Source organism: Cucurbita maxima, unplaced genomic scaffold, assembly GCF_002738345.1.
Source record: "Cucurbita maxima cultivar Rimu unplaced genomic scaffold, Cmax_1.0 Cma_Scf00053, whole genome shotgun sequence".
Lineage (NCBI taxonomy): Eukaryota > Viridiplantae > Streptophyta > Magnoliopsida > Cucurbitales > Cucurbitaceae > Cucurbita > Cucurbita maxima.
Window position 1 is genome coordinate 175,342 of NW_019272069.1, and position 15,785 is coordinate 191,126.

Sequence of the window (15,785 nt, forward strand, 5' to 3'; positions counted from 1 at the left end):
GATGAAATGTCACAAAAGTATCATTAAAATATCGTGAATGTGTACGTAAAATTAAAAATGATGAAATGCTTGTTTGTTAATTTTTGTATGAATTTGTATTTATAATTCTTCTAGAGAATATTCGTTGAAAGGTTCTATATATCCTCCGTTTTTTTCTCTTTTCGGATGGTAAATATTTCTAAGAACATGGAGTGTGAATCAAATCCATGTTTGAAATTAAATTGAGATACTGTATCAAGTTCTTCCCCTCTGAATCAGATAGATTCATATATGAAAGAGGTTGACAATAAGTTCTTTCAAAATTGACTATCATATATGAAAGTGGTGGACAATAAGTTCTTTCAAAATTGACTATCATATATGGAAGAGGTTGACAATAAGTTCTTTCAAAATGGACTATTTATTCATTTGTTAGAGGTGTTCCAAGAATGTATGAATCTGATGACTCATATATGAAAGAGGTAGATAATAAGTTCTTTCAAAATTGACTAGTTATTTCTCTGTTAGAGGTGTTCCAGAAATGTATGCATTAAATAGCTTGACAAACGAATGGATCAGATCGAATTGAAAAATGGTAATCTTGAAGAACAAATGGATCTTTTGCCACCACCACTGTAAAAAATTAATTGGAAAATGGAAAGATTTGTACATGTTATACTGCCACGGTGTGGAAAATGATTAGAAAATTAATTGGAAAATAGAAAGAAAAGATTTGTACATGTTATACCTTTAGTCACCACTTTATGAAAAATCAAAGAATTATTCGTCAACACGTCATCAATGTTTTTGTCTATACTTTTTTAAAATTGAGATCAAAATTGAGATATTTACGTTTGCGTGAATATTTTTTTTACTCATAGTTTACCATTCACTTACAATTACTTTCTAAATAATTTTTTGGTGAAAAATGTTTTTAATCCTTAAAAACGTCATGATGATAATTTTAAATAATTTATGATAAATTATTATCCACACTTGTTTCAAATTCCAATAGGTTTCATACTACATGGCTTCACTTTATTGTTGGATACCTATGCATTTAATTTTTAAAAACAATCAAACAAATTAACATATACATTATTTCTTACTTGGTATTATTATTGTTATTATTTAATCAATTTCGATATAAAAAAAAAAAATAACTTCAAAATACCTAATTTTTAGATTTATCCAAATGAAATCAAATTCTGTATATATGTATGTATATAATATATACACACCAATTACACATACACCAATATGGCAGGTACCAGTTCATAATAATTTTAATAAGGAGGGCAAACTACTCAACAGTATGCGTTGACAGTTTCAGGTTAATTATATCATATCTCATAATCGCAGCAATTCTCCATAGAAAGGAGAGATTTCTTCAGTTCCCTTTGGGCTCCTAGTTGAATAATAGCCCAGCAACTTCCTTTTTCATCATTTCCTTAATCTGTATGCACCAAAATAACCACTATTAAAGCTCTGCAAATGCTTTTTTCTTAGTCCTGCAATTGAAGAAAGAGGATTGGAGGAAATACCTGCTTTGCTGACAGACCGATCTCCATTAAATCATCTAGCTGTTCAAACGAGGCACACAGAAAGAAAATCTCATGTAAGTCTGTGAATTAACAGCATCGAATAGTTGATGTAATATATTCGTCGTTTGATAACAATTTGGCTTTTTATCAGAACAAAAAATGATATCATGGCACAAAATCTCAACACCAATTCGTGTGGGGGTGAGGCATACAGAATCTCATGTGAGTTTGGGAATTAACAGCATTGGTTTTTTTAGATTGGTTGTTTGATAACAATTTGGTGTTTTTAGAACGAAAAATGATATCCTGGCACAAAGATAAGACTTGCTTAAATCTCGAAATCCATTCGTGTGGGGGAGGGGGACTCACACTTCTAAAAGGCTGAGGCGATTCTGCACGGAATTCAATAATTGATGTTGCTCTCTTCTCTCCAATTCCCTGGAGTAAAAAATTTTCCTTAAAATCTTTTAAAAGGCAACAATGATCAGGAGTTGAAAAGACAATTGTAAAAGATACTTACTTTCAATTTTTTCAGCTCTTCCCTGTGAAGAGAGAATAATAGAACAAAGAAAAGAAGCTTGTCAAACATGGATTTAGAAGAAACAACAAATTACTTTCGAGTACAGCCTATGGATACAGTCTTACTAATATTGTAAGATTAAGCAAAGGAATATATGACATAGAAGCAACTTAAAACATCAACTTACTTGCTAGCTGTATTTAGAAGCCTCAGATAATCTTCCACAAGTGACTTCTGAAGAACCAAAAAAGTCAATAATTATATTTAAAAAGCCATGGGATGAACAAATTTATAGAACATTGTCAAATCTAACCTTCACACCGGTACTGCGCTGGCTGAATGTTTCCCAAGGAGTGGATGGATTTACAACATCTTGTTCATTGTAGACACACAAACTCCGTTCCATGGTTGGAGTTTGTGGTTCTGTAACATCAGTGAAGACTAAGCCATTGGGAGCATTATTATCAGAGACCCTTAAGCACGCCCGTGTGGAAGAACAAACTGATCTCCAATTGTTGGATAATGCTTGTAATTGTGCACTTAGTGGAGGAGATTTATCTTCATTGATCGTACTACAACCATTGTTTTCCTTGTCCAAGTCTGAACCTGTAACATATACAAGAATTTCATGTAAACATAAAGTATTTTTATCAACAGAACCAGAAAAGACTGCTTCCTACTTTGAACAACAGACAGACTAGTGCTACTTGTCACGCCAGGTGTGCTTTCCACGGGAAGTTCATCAACAATATTGATCATCGAACGGTTGTTTCCCTCATTGATGTTTGGACCTATAATCAGTTCGAAAATATATAATTTACGAATATACAATGAATGGGCCACCGACCCCTTAACATACACTTCGGTACAAAATTATCATACCATCTCCAGTGGCAGATAATGCATTCATGCCATCAATGATTCTTCCAGGATCATGATTGCTATTAGAAACATCCTATATAAACAAAAAAATAAATGTGTAAGATATCTATGCCACTTCCGTACAGTTTGATTATACAGTATACTACAACAATAGATGATCACCTTTGGCGCTATGGTAGTTTCTACTGCACTGGAAATTCCTGCGGCAGAAAATTCCTGAGAAATACAAAATATCTTTAATGAAAAAACAATAAGGTATGTGTTCTTCGCATTATATAACCTGCACATATATTTACTTGCCTTTTCCAATGCAGAAGTACATTCTTCTTCAGGCTTTAGAGAACACGGCAAGGGATTTGCCTAGCAGGGATAGTACTAAGTTGGTCATGCATTAGATTGAAGGGATCGGGGATGGGGAGGGAATAAAAATAATTCTATTGTTGTGCATGAACAAAATATCTGGTTGGACTATAACTCGGTCAGTTAACTACCTGGTCCACAACAGAAGTAGCTTCTTCATACTTCAGAGGTACACAATCAGAAGATGCGCTTGGCAATTGAATTTCCTAGAAAGAGTTAAAAATGAGGAACACATCTCTAAGATATTCGGGAGGGGGTGTGGAAGGAATGTCACAAAAAAGACAGGCACAAGTTAAAGAAAAATTTCTAGATTCCTCCTATTGACTTCTTGAATTTATCATGTTCAGTATGTTCCATCATAAAATGCTTGCCTCTTCATGCATTTACGTTTTAAACTGTTGACATGACATGACTCTGACATTTGTTATACAGGTTAATTCCCTTGTTTTTGGTACAAAACTAAGAGAAAGTCACGAGCAGCGTTTGTAAAGAATTAAAAAGAAAAACCAAAACCACTTCTTTGTAGATGCACAAACAAGCTAGTCAAATAATCAGTAAGTAAATTGAAGAAGGCAAAAAAGAAAATGTTAGTTAACTCAAGTCTGCAAGTCTATTTTTAGTAGTTTTGAATTAGCCAGGATCCTAGTTTGTTGATGATACTTTTAGTCGGTTAGCTTAAGTTGCTATATTTGGAGTTAGTGATGTAAGTGGCTAGTTTTGTGGAGTTAGGTTAGCAGAGTAAGATGCTGTTTTTATGTTTCATTCATACATATAGGTTTAAATCATTGGATATAGTTGTTCTCACTTATATACTATGAATCTTCCTATTATCTAGTCAATGTGAGACTTTGATCATATTCCAAACATTTGGTACCTAGCTCTGTTTTAATTTTCCATAGCTCAATGTAGTGGGAGTTACATTTTGTGATGTTGGAATCTTGAACCACCATATTAATTGAGTTATCAAAATTTCCTAAATAGAATCTACTTCCTTCAAATTTCCTCCATTCATATCGTATTCAATAACAGAATGTCAACGGTAAAATTACTAATTAAAAGAAATGAAAGCAATTCAATATCATTGCATAGTATCTTAGCAACAAAAGAAGATAGATACCTTGTCCCGTTTTCCCAAATGACTTGTTGCATCTTCAAACAACTTCCTTCAAATTGGGAATAAAAAGAAGATATACAAATTAGTAAACATTCATATAAATATCCATTCAGTTTCAGTTCTAATTTCTATATATTGGTCTTCTCTTCATACCTTCCTTTTATTGTATAGGAAGAGGTTGTACTAACGCTTGCCTTCTTTTCAGAAAAATAAGATCGGGAGATGGTCTGCTTCTTTGCAGTTGCAGAAACGCTTTTAGGTATCTGGTTTCTAAGCGATGAATGCACCACAGAATTTGTAGAACTCTTCATTTTCCTAATGGTATCCGAAGCAACCCGCTTGGTTACTTGACAAGATCTAGCCGCCAAGTTAGCCATGTAGATGGAGTCTTGGCAAAATGATGAATTCTGTAATGAAAAAATAATTGTGAAAACAAGGACGGTCATGTAGAACGTGTGAGAAATAGGAAAGATCTAAAACTCAATTAAAACCTCATACCAAGCAAGAAATCATCAAAATTTTGCTTTGCGTTCCACCCATGGATTCTTGCAGAATACGTGTAAGCTTACTTTCTCGATATGGCACATGGTTATCATTAGAATTCAACGCAGAAGCAACATTTAGCAAGGCGTATGTGAACTTGTTAATTTTACTATTTTCGACGAGGCTAGTGCCATCAGTACTTTTCCTTCTCGCATCTTCATAACCTGATATAGGAGTAGCAAGATAAAAGGTTAAACCAAGTATAAAATGTAATTGAAGTACTTTTCCTATAATTCTTTGACCGGCCTCATAAATTTAACTATACCAGCCATGTCAACAAAATTCATCTTGGCAACAGAATGAGTATCCGAAGCAGCCTCATTGGTAGATGAAATATGCACTATCAAGCCCCGGTGGCTTCTATGAGGGGATTCATTTGCAATCTTTTGCCCTTGTTTACGTGAACTAGAACCCAAATATAGTTCGTAGAAGTCTGACAAGGATTTCACTGGAATCTGAACAATTAAAACAACGTGAGGATTAGAAAATTTCAACATACAAGGTAAATAATATTGAAGGCCAAACCAGTAAGCTTAAAATTTTTGGATACAAAGGCAAAAACAGAGTAACTTGCCTGCGAAAGTCCCTTAAGTTGTATTTTGCCATGACCGTTATCCAATACTAAAACTGTTGGTCGTTTCGGATCCAGTAAATCATAAACATGGTCCACATAAACTTCATAGTAGGATATGAAAATTGACTTCCCTTTTTCTTTGGCCATTAAAAGTAATTCATTCATGGATAATGATGCCAAACCCGGTTTCTCAATAGTACCCTGCAAAATGTATGGTCTAATTAGTACGCCAAGTAAATTAAAAGATGAAGATGACAGCAATTGGTAGAGCAAAGTAATGAATACTTATAGGAAACCAGTTAGAGATAATACGAAATAATAGAAAACAGAGACACATGTTCAAAGTTGCACCTGAATCGTAGAAGTTTTTCCAGTGCCTCTTGCACCATATGCAATAACGGTTGCATGATGACCGTCAAAGACTCCACAAATCAGAGGTTTCACCTCTTTTGCAAATATTTTTTCAGTGTCTTCATTCTGCTCATAGCAATAATCTACTTCATAAGTCTCCTTACGACTGCAAAGTGAAAGAATTGTCTTATTCCAACAAGAAGATGCAGGAAGAACTAATTAAGCTTTGCATTCAACAATTTGAATTAAACTCTCTAGATCTTTTCTTTTCCTTTTTTAAGGAGGATGATCCTATCCTATTGTTGTCTCTAGCTCGTTTTTTTTTTTTTTTTTTTTTTTCCCTAACGACATATTGCTTTGCTGCAAGTCAGCATAGGACAATGATAGGCTTTCAATACCCAGGAATTTTGGATTGCTGAGTAGGCCAAACTCAACTTTACACTGAAACACATTCCAAAATATTGATTTTGGCAGCTTCAATTCCACCAACCAAACAAATTTATAAGAACGACGAGGAAACTAAAGAATAATCATGAAAAATGTGTTGCAGGGGAATCTTTAAGAAATCATAGAATGATAAGCTTCGGTTAGGATGTTGAAAAAGGTAAGAAGCTAAAATGACAAAAGACAGTGAGGGACTGTTTCTATTGATGTAATCCTGGTATATCCAAATTACAGAGTATATTATGCAGCAACTGTCTAGTCATTTTTTGTCCACTCCCTCTATCATGGGTTCTTGAGATTACAACCGCACTGTGATATATTCTTACCAATTTAACACTTCTATCCAAATATTCTTATTGGTAGTTTGACAATCTAGAAAGCAAATCCTTACGTTTTTTCTTCCAAATGAATGCCAAAATAGATTTTTTAAAAAAGAGAGAAAAATATGTACATAATCTCACTATTTCTAGGGTATCTTTAAAACTTTAAAGTATTGTTAATTTATTTTAGATAACTATAACAGTATAAATATTAAATTAGAATTTAATGTGCAATATTAAATTACTATAATATTAAAACTATATATTATATCAATAAGCTTCTTAATAAGAAAAAGCTTCCACATGTCACTTAACAAACTTCCCAAGAAGTCTCAGAAAAGTAATAGTCCATAATGGATTGATTGTAGACTTGATGGAAGTTATGATCATATTATATCTAGTATTTTCTTTCACAAAAACAAACATCAGAAACGTAATAGTCAATAATGACAATTTCTTTCCCCTTTGTTTACTGGAACAAATTTCATCGAGGAAAAAGCCTCCCCACAGGTCAAATTTTACGAACTTTCCCAGTAGTTCCCAGAAACGTAATAGTCCATACTATCTCCCCTTGATTAACTTTACAATTTGGTGGTAGAAAAAAGTAATAATGATCAGCATAAACCACAATTTGGATACTTCCCATTTCCCACATAATAACAAAATCATTCTTACTGAATTTAGTCTCTTCTTTTTCTCAGTACTTCCCCGATTGATTCCCGACTATCACAAATCACAGAATCCACAACAAATTAAAAAAAAAAAAAACTAATCCATAATTCAGAAAAAGTAAAGTCGAGAAGCATATATTTCATCTAACTTACGATGAATCGGTAGCAATAAGCACATCAAGGTACAGAACTTATATATACAAGGAAAAAAAGAAAAAAAGAAAAAAGAAGCACTCACCTCACTGGTTGACCTCCGAAAGAGATGGTTACAGAGTCAGAAGCATCTCCGTCAGGCTTGTTCACAGAGATCCACGACGCCATAGAACCTCCATCTAGTACCTGATCAGCGAAGCTTTTAATCCTTGCAACCACCCGCACCTTCCGCGCCTCGTTGAAACCCTTGGGAACTCTTCTGAGCTTCGACTCGACTTTCGCAGACGAATCCATGGAAATTAGGGTTCCGGAATAATGAATTTGGGAAATAAACTGAATTCGGATGTAAATTGAAGAGAGAAGAGAGAGAGAGAGAAGCGAGACTGATTTTGTGCTTTGGTGTCTGAAATTATAATTCGGGGAAGAAATAAAGTAGCCGTTGGGCGTTTCAAAATTTGATTTATTGGCGCTGGTTGTGCTGTGACGCTCCTTCAAAAGTGATAATCAAAACGGGTCGGGTCATGAATCGGGCCTCGTTTGGCCCAATGAAATGTCAAACTCCTTAATTTGGAAAATTTTAAAAAATTAGGGAAAATTTATTCATAATCCTAAATTTGGTAAGTTTATCAAATTTTACCCTAAAATTTCAATTTTATCAATTTAAACCTCAAAATCGAATAAATGTATCAATTTACACTTTCGGTTAAGTTTTCATTTTAGATATATATCATCGATTAAGTTTCTGTTTCAATTTCCATTATTATTACTGAATGGAGTAAAGAGACATTTTTTTTCTCACTTCGTTTCTTCGGAGATTTTTCGTTGACATTGTCACACCAAGGTATTGTTTCTCTTTTTCTTTTACTTCTTTTCCCTTTCATTTCTCATTCGAATATACAATGTTGGTGTTAATGGTGTGTATCTGTAACAACTCAAGCTCATCACTAGCAGATATTATTTGTTTTGGTCGAGTGCGTATCACTATAAACCTCTCAATTTTAAAACGCATCTACTAAATAGAGGTTTCTACACTCTCATAAAGTGTTTCATTCTCCTCTCCAATCAACGTGGGATCTAATGCAATATAGCACTGGATATCAACTAACAATATCGGTTCGAGAGCACTATAATTCCGAGTTCTCAATTTTAGAACTCTTTTGATCTATGAAAAAAAAATTGGAAGATAAAGAAAAACTATAGTTTTTAACACAGTATATAAGCTGAAAATCTCAACATTAGGAGAAGATTGTTATAGAACATGAGCTCTTAAGCAAGTTCTGAAGCATTGATATCAACTTTCTGAAGCACTGATATCATCTTTCTGAAGCACTGATATCAACTTTTGGGTGAAGTCCCACAGCTTCCTTGCCAATTCACTATCATTAGCTTGTGAGCTTGCTTTGGCAACGTTCCCATCAGCAAAATACTGGCCACTGATTCCTTTCATTTGCGGATGTAATGCAACATAGCATGTCGTCACTGCTCCCTGAAAGCAGGAAGATAATTACAATTGTTTCATCATTGAAAAACATATCATCGTGATGGAATATCGATTACCCTTTAATTGTCTACTTAAAAAGCTTAAATAGATAATGTAACTATTCTCATATAAGAACGAACGTAATAATTTAGTACGGAAGAACTTCGTATGTTTTAAATGAAACCTGTGTTAGACTTTTAGAGTTAATAAACACAAGCATCTGGGGCTGTTAACTGAACCCGAAAATCGCTCAGGTAAAGTTGAAGTAAAATTTTGGTGAGAGGTAATTTCACCCCTACAATGAATGAGAATAAAAAGACATTTTACCATGAGGGGCCTCAATAATAAAAAAAAAACAAATTAAAAAAAAAAAAAAAAAAAAAAAAAAAAAAAAAAAAAAAAAAAAAAAAAAAAACCGTAGCAGAAGCTTAAATCAAGTTGATTTAATAAACAATCAAAAGGGAGAGGCCTATAAATTTGTGTATATAGCTTTTCTGAACTAGATCATTACCTGTTGTACATTCTTCATGACATGTTTACCCACAAGGCCAAGAAAACCTGCATGAAATTTGGGACAAAAACAAATGAGAAGTATGTTTATTAAGACATGGAGCAGCAACTTCGTAACCGCCCGAGCCCACCGCTAGCAAATATTGTCCTGTAACAGCCCAGATCCATCGCTAGTAGATATTGTCCTCTTTGGGTTTTCCCTTTCGGGCTTCCCCTCAAGGCTTTAAAACGCGTTTGCTAGGGGGAAGGTTTCCACACCCAAACAATAAAAGTATATGTAAAATTAATATTAAACGAACTAAGGCAATTTAATTTTCCTGTTCTACACATTGTGGAAGGAGTGAATCCTCGTAAGCCATGTGGGTAATATGCTTTATTATACTGAAATGGCAGAATTCTGTCCCACTCCAAAAAGTCGATTCGAAGGGTAACAGAATTGAGGGAGTGAATCCTCATAAGGCATGCGGGTAATTAGCATTGCAGTATTATACAGAAATTGCGTAATTATGTCCCACTCCAAAAAGAGGATTAGCCACCACTCCAAAAAGAGGATTAGCCACCACTCCAAAAAGAGGATTAGCCACCACTCCAAAAAGAGGATTAGCCACCACTCCAAAAAGAGGATACGCTACCTGCTAAAGTATTCCCGATACACCACCACTGCAAATGAGAGTACTTTTCTATAAACCACCTATCCTAAAGCAAGATTCTGTCATTGCGATTTCACCCATGATCTGAGTCACCCGAAGGTCAAGACGAAGACTCAGACGTCATGTAGGTGGTTTGTTCTCCTCTCCAACCAATGTGAGACATCACAATCCACGCCCCTTCGGGGCCCAGCGTCCTCGCTGACACTCTTTCCTTCCTCCAATCGATGTGAGACCACCCCCAAATCCACCCCCTTTGGGGCCCAACGTTCTTACTGGCACACCGCCTCATGTCTACCCCCTTGGAGGAACAGCGAGAAGGCTGGCACATCATCCGATGTCTGGCTCTGATACCATTTGTAACAGCCCAGATCTACTGCTAGCAGATATTGTCCTCTTTGGGCTTCCCCTCAAGGCTTTAAACGTGTCTGCTAGGAGAAGATTTCCATACCTTTATAAATGGTGATTTGTTCTCCTCCCCAACCAATGTGGGACATCACATGTCCTCTTTGGGCTTTCCCCTCAAAGTTTTTAGAACGCGTCTACTAGGGAGAGGTTTCCACACCCTTATAAAGAATGTTTTGTTACCCTCTCCAACCGACGTGGGATCTCACAAACTTGACACGGGAACAATTAGACGGAAAAAAAAATAAATAAATAAAAGGTAATAGTGCAACAAATCATAGTGAGAAACAGGCAAAAAGTCCTTGAAGATTCTAAAACCATGTTGTTATCACCAAGAATCACAGTAGTCAAATGCTCTAAAACATAAGAAAAATGAGCTGAATACAGAGCTTTTATGAGATGACGATAATGGCGAGGTAGAAGATTTGATACCGTTGATGAGACCGTGATAACGAAATAGGTTAGTAGGAATGGCTCCAGGATGTAGTGAATTTGCAGTTATATTCACCCCTTCTTCCTGTTTTAAGAAGTAAACGATGGCTCAGTGATATTGTCTGTTTACACTCCGCAGCTAAACCAAGCAGAAAATGGCAGAAACAACACCAAAATCTGGTTTCAATGTAAGTGTTAAACTACTCTATCATAAAACCTTAATATAACCATGCCTAATGTCACAATCCACGATGCAATTATAACCCGAGAAAGTCCTTGAGGACGATGACTAATTTAAGTGGGGGAGAATGTCACAACCATATTATAAAGAGAGTAAGTTGTGATCCTCACGCCAAGACAAGCAAAGCGGCGTCCATCCGGCCATGTGTGGGCCAATATAGAGGAATTCCATGATGCGACCGAGGAAGACGGTGCATCATTCCAATTGCATCATTTTTGGTGCCTAAATTTATAAAAATTATATTAAAGAGAGAGTTCGACAAACATGTCACGAACCTTCAGCTGTCTTGCGAGTTCGGAAGCATGCAAAATATTAGCAAGCTTTGATTGACCATATGCAGAAAGACCATTATAGCTGTATAGAATGAATGTCAGTAGAGATTGTATGGTTCAAATTTGTCACTATATTAACTACAACAACCATAGCATAGCAATGATTATATGCAGGAATTTGATTCTTAATTTCTTCAATTTGGGGTTATAAGTCATAAAGTAACAAGGAAATAAAAATCATATTTGATGGTGTGGACGTCCTGATGAGGATTGTTGGTGAGGAGTCCCAAATCGGCTAATTAAGGAGATGATCATGAGTTTATAAGTAAGAAATACATCTCCAGTGGTATGAGGCCTTTTGGGGAGACCAAAAGTAAAGCCATGAGAGCTTATGCTCAAAGTGGGAAATATCATACCATTGTTGAGGGTTGTGATTCCTAACATGGTATTAGAGTCATGCCCTTAACTTAGTCATGTCAATAGATCCTCAAATGTCGAACAAAGAAGTTGTGAGTCTCAAAGGTTTAGTCAAAAAGTGACTCAAGTGTCAAACAAAAGTGTACTTTGTTCGAGGGTTTCAAAGAAAGGAGTCGAGCCTCAATCAAGGGGATGTTGTTCAAGGGCTCCATAGGCCTCAGAGGAGGCTCTATGGTATACTTTGTACGAAGGGAGGATTTTTGGTGGGGAGTCCCACATCGGCTAATTAAAAAGATGATCATGGGTTTATAGGTAAAGAATACATCTCCATTGGTACGAGGCCTTTTGGGAAAACCAAAAGCAAAGCCATGAGAGCTTGTGCTCAAAGAGGACAATATCATACCATTATGGAGGGTCGTGATTCCTAACATGTCCCTCCGACTCCTCACAATCCTCTAATGAAAACTGACCAATACGTCCCGAAGGAACCATGCATTAGCTTATGCTGGGAGAAAAGGAATTATAGCAAAGGGTGAAAGAAAGAGAACCCTGATGGATCATTGATTTTGTCAAATCGGATGCCTTCACGATACGAAAATTGGTGTCGTCGCGATGAGACATTGACAATCCTTCCTTCTTTTTTGCTTTCTGTTGCTGTCTTTTTCAATGTCTCCAACAGCAGATTTGTCAAAAGAAAATGTCCTGCAGAGAGAACTATCAAGTATTAGGACACCATAGGTAAAAAATGACTAGACCGTCAATTTTCTATCATCCACTACAAAGAGTAACAATCAGTCCTTCTCTATTGATGTACGTACCCACATGGTTTGTTGCAAACTGCAACTCTATCTTGTCCTTCGAGAGCAAGAACGGGGAGGCCATGACTCCTGCATTATTACTGTAGAACAAAACAGTGTCGCTATATAGAAGATCTACTAATGGTGTAAGTGTTCAGTTTTCTCCCCATTTTACCAATAGGTTAGGCATATATGCACATATACAAGCACTTAGGCGAGGACATATGAAAGAAATTATGAAAGAAATTAGTCTTACTCCGTAGACAAAATGAAAGGACAACTTGAATTAGAGAAACCATAAATACAAAAATGGTATGTTACTGTGAGATCCCACGTTGGTTTGAGAGGGGAATGAAGCATTCTTATAAGAGTGTGGAAACCTCTCCCTACCGTGAGGCTGACGGCGATACGTAACGGACCAAAGCGGACAATATCTGTTAGCAGTGGATTTGGACTATTACAAATGATATCAGAGTCAGACACTAGGCGGTGTGCAAACGAGGACACTGGACAGTGTGCCAGCGAGGACACTGAGCCCCCAAGGGGGGTGGATTATGAGATCCTACATTGGTTGGAGAGAGGAACGAAGCATTCCTTATAAGGGTGTGGAAACCTCTCCCTAGTAGACACATTTTAAAACTGTGATATGTAACGGGCCAAAGCGGACAATATCTGCTAGCGGTGGGCTGTTCCTTCCTTAACTATTGAAGTAATCTAAACAAAGGAGCTTCTTCTTTCATGTTATTAATGTTAGGTACAACTCATACTAACTATCCTAGCACCAGCTTATCCTTTATTTCATTTCTTCTGGAACAATACAGAGATAGAGATAGAGATACCAATGAGAAACTAGAGATGCCATCTGCATCATGTATAATATTTGGAAATACAGAGATGTTCTTACATCACTCATATTATTTGTTAATAACAACATAATTCCACACAGTGAAGATAAATAAGCTCGCTGATGGAATGAGAAGATTAAGATATTCAGATAGCAAATGTAACATAGAATCCACATCTTACACGAGAATGTTCAGTGGAAGACCTGAGGAATTGAAATTTGATGCAAATTTCCGAACAGATGCCATCGAGCTCAAGTCCAACTCCATGGTATCAACTTTGGCAGTTGGGTTTTCCTTGACAATGGCTTCTTGGACCTTCCTACCAGTTGCTACATTCCTAACAGCCATTACGACACGTACACCGCGCAATGCAAGGACACGAGCAGTTTCACTGCCAATGCCACTTGATGCACCTGTGTTAATGCAGAAGACCTTATGATGAGAAAAAGGGAAGCACTCAATATGTACATTCGAGCTCTAATTTTCATCACGCACCAAAGGCAACTCTAAAAGAGGATGCTAACTATACCCCCTCAGCATTACCCTCATTGTCTACCCATTAATTTACTCTTTGATCGGTAAATATATGTTCAGGATTGTTGGGAGAGGATTCTCACGTCGGCTCATTAAGGGGTTGATCATGAGTTTATAAGTAAGGAATACATCTCCATTAGTATGTGGCCTTTTGGGTAAACCAAAAGCAAAACCATTAGAGCCTATGCTCAAAGTGGACAATATCATACATTGTGAATGGCTGTGGTTTTTAACATGGTATGAGTCATGCTCTTAACTTAGCCATATCAATAGAATCCTCAAATGTCGAAAAAAGAAGTTGTGAGCCTCGAAGGTGTAGACATAAGTGTTGAATAAAGAGTGTACTTTGTTCAAGGGCTCCAGGGAAGGAATCAAGCCTCGATTAAGGGGCGGTTGTTAGAGGGCTCCATAGGCCTCAGGGGAGGCTCTATGGTGTACTTTGTTCGAGGGGAAGAGATTGTTGGGAGAGGAGTCCCACATCGGCTAATTAAGGGGTTGATCAAGGGTTTATAAGTAAGGAATACATCTCCATTGGTATGAGAAATTTTGAGTAAACCAAAAGCAAAACCATGCTCAAAATGGACAATATCATACAATTGTGAAGGGTCGTGGTTTTTAACATGGTATCAGAGTCATGCCCTTAACTTCTCCATGTCAATAGAATCCTCAAATGTCGAACAAAGAAATTATGAGCCTCGAAAGTGTAGTCAAAAGTGACTCAAGTGTCGAATAAAAGGTGTACTTTGTTCGAAGGCTCCAGAGAAGGAGTCGAGCCTCGATTAAGGGGAGGTTGTTTGAGGGCTCCATAAGCCTCAAGGGAGGCTCTATGGTGTACTTTATTCGAGGGGAGAATTGTTGAGGATTGTTGGAAGAGGAGTCCCATATCAACTGATTAAAGGGTTGATTGGATTTATAAGTAAAAAATACATCTTAATTGGTACGAGACTTTTTGGGTAACCAAAAGTAAAACCACGAGAGCTTATGTTCAAAGTGGACAATATCATACCATTACGGCAAGATCGTGGTTTCTAATAGTATATAACTTAGGTCAATCAACAATGAAAGCAATGAAACCCAGTAACCCATATGCAAGCTCTAAGCTAAACGATGGCCTTGAACAATGAAATCTGCAGGAAAAACTATCAGAGAAACACAAAATAGAGAGAAAAGCCACGCCTCATCTCCATATTTCTTTTAATCGAAATCTGATAAGAAACTGGAATGAGTAAGAGAACAAAATTCATAAGAAATGGGGCAATTCGTTCAATAAATTCGACAATAGAGAAATGGAGGAAGTAAAATGACCTGTAACAATGGCGGTGAGACCTGTCCCATCGATTCCTTCTGTGACTTCTTCAGCTGTGGAAGAAGCGGAGAACCCAGACGGCCCTTTCCTGCTGAGAAACCACATTCCCCTCTCTCTATATCCAATCTGCTCAGTGTCTCGCAACTAAAATTTTCTATGCAATGTGTTTTTCAAATGTAAAAATATTATTCAACTTTTAATTTTGATCAAATAAATAAATAATAATAATTTGTTTTATATAATAGGCACAAAATAAAATAAAAAATTAATAATTTATTTAGCATAAAAATGAAAATATTAAAATTTATGCCAACATTTTTTACATTCATGCATTAAATACTAGCTTATGCGTATGTAGACGTCTTCAAATATACGTTTATAAACTTATTTATAAATTTGTTAATAGAAGATTCATGTTTTATAGGACAATCATATGCGACTCAG

The 15,785-nt window shown here is 36.2% G+C and overlaps 2 protein-coding genes across 3 annotated transcripts; both read right to left on the reverse strand.

Moving 5' to 3' along the window:
- Positions 1-1,244: 1,244 nt before the first annotated feature.
- Positions 1,245-7,863, reverse strand: LOC111471516 (kinesin-like protein KIN-10C). 2 transcript variants are annotated; one of them, XM_023117222.1, is made up of 18 exons: positions 7,541-7,863; positions 5,868-6,033; positions 5,517-5,717; positions 5,208-5,397; positions 4,898-5,106; positions 4,553-4,806; positions 4,403-4,448; positions 3,417-3,491; positions 3,226-3,285; positions 3,088-3,141; positions 2,926-2,998; positions 2,724-2,834; positions 2,357-2,649; positions 2,231-2,277; positions 2,044-2,065; positions 1,893-1,961; positions 1,524-1,562; positions 1,245-1,435 (listed from the first exon to the last, which is right to left on the reverse strand). In XM_023117222.1, exons 1-18 carry the CDS (start codon positions 7,747-7,749, stop codon positions 1,388-1,390), a joined length of 2,166 nt encoding a protein of 721 aa, XP_022972990.1. In that variant the 5' UTR covers positions 7,750-7,863; the 3' UTR covers positions 1,245-1,387. The 2 variants fall into 2 exon arrangements, with proteins under 2 accessions (XP_022972990.1, XP_022972991.1); XM_023117223.1 differs by lacking the exon at positions 3,226-3,285.
- An 808-nt stretch (positions 7,864-8,671) lies between these two features.
- LOC111471521 (short-chain dehydrogenase TIC 32, chloroplastic-like) lies at positions 8,672-15,504 on the reverse strand. The gene is made up of 8 exons (XM_023117234.1): positions 15,341-15,504; positions 13,683-13,914; positions 12,678-12,757; positions 12,408-12,561; positions 11,446-11,524; positions 10,930-11,014; positions 9,447-9,493; positions 8,672-8,941 (listed from the first exon to the last, which is right to left on the reverse strand). Exons 1-8 carry the CDS (start codon positions 15,444-15,446, stop codon positions 8,747-8,749), a joined length of 978 nt encoding a protein of 325 aa, XP_022973002.1. The 5' UTR covers positions 15,447-15,504; the 3' UTR covers positions 8,672-8,746.
- Between the last annotated feature and the right edge of the window lie 281 nt (positions 15,505-15,785).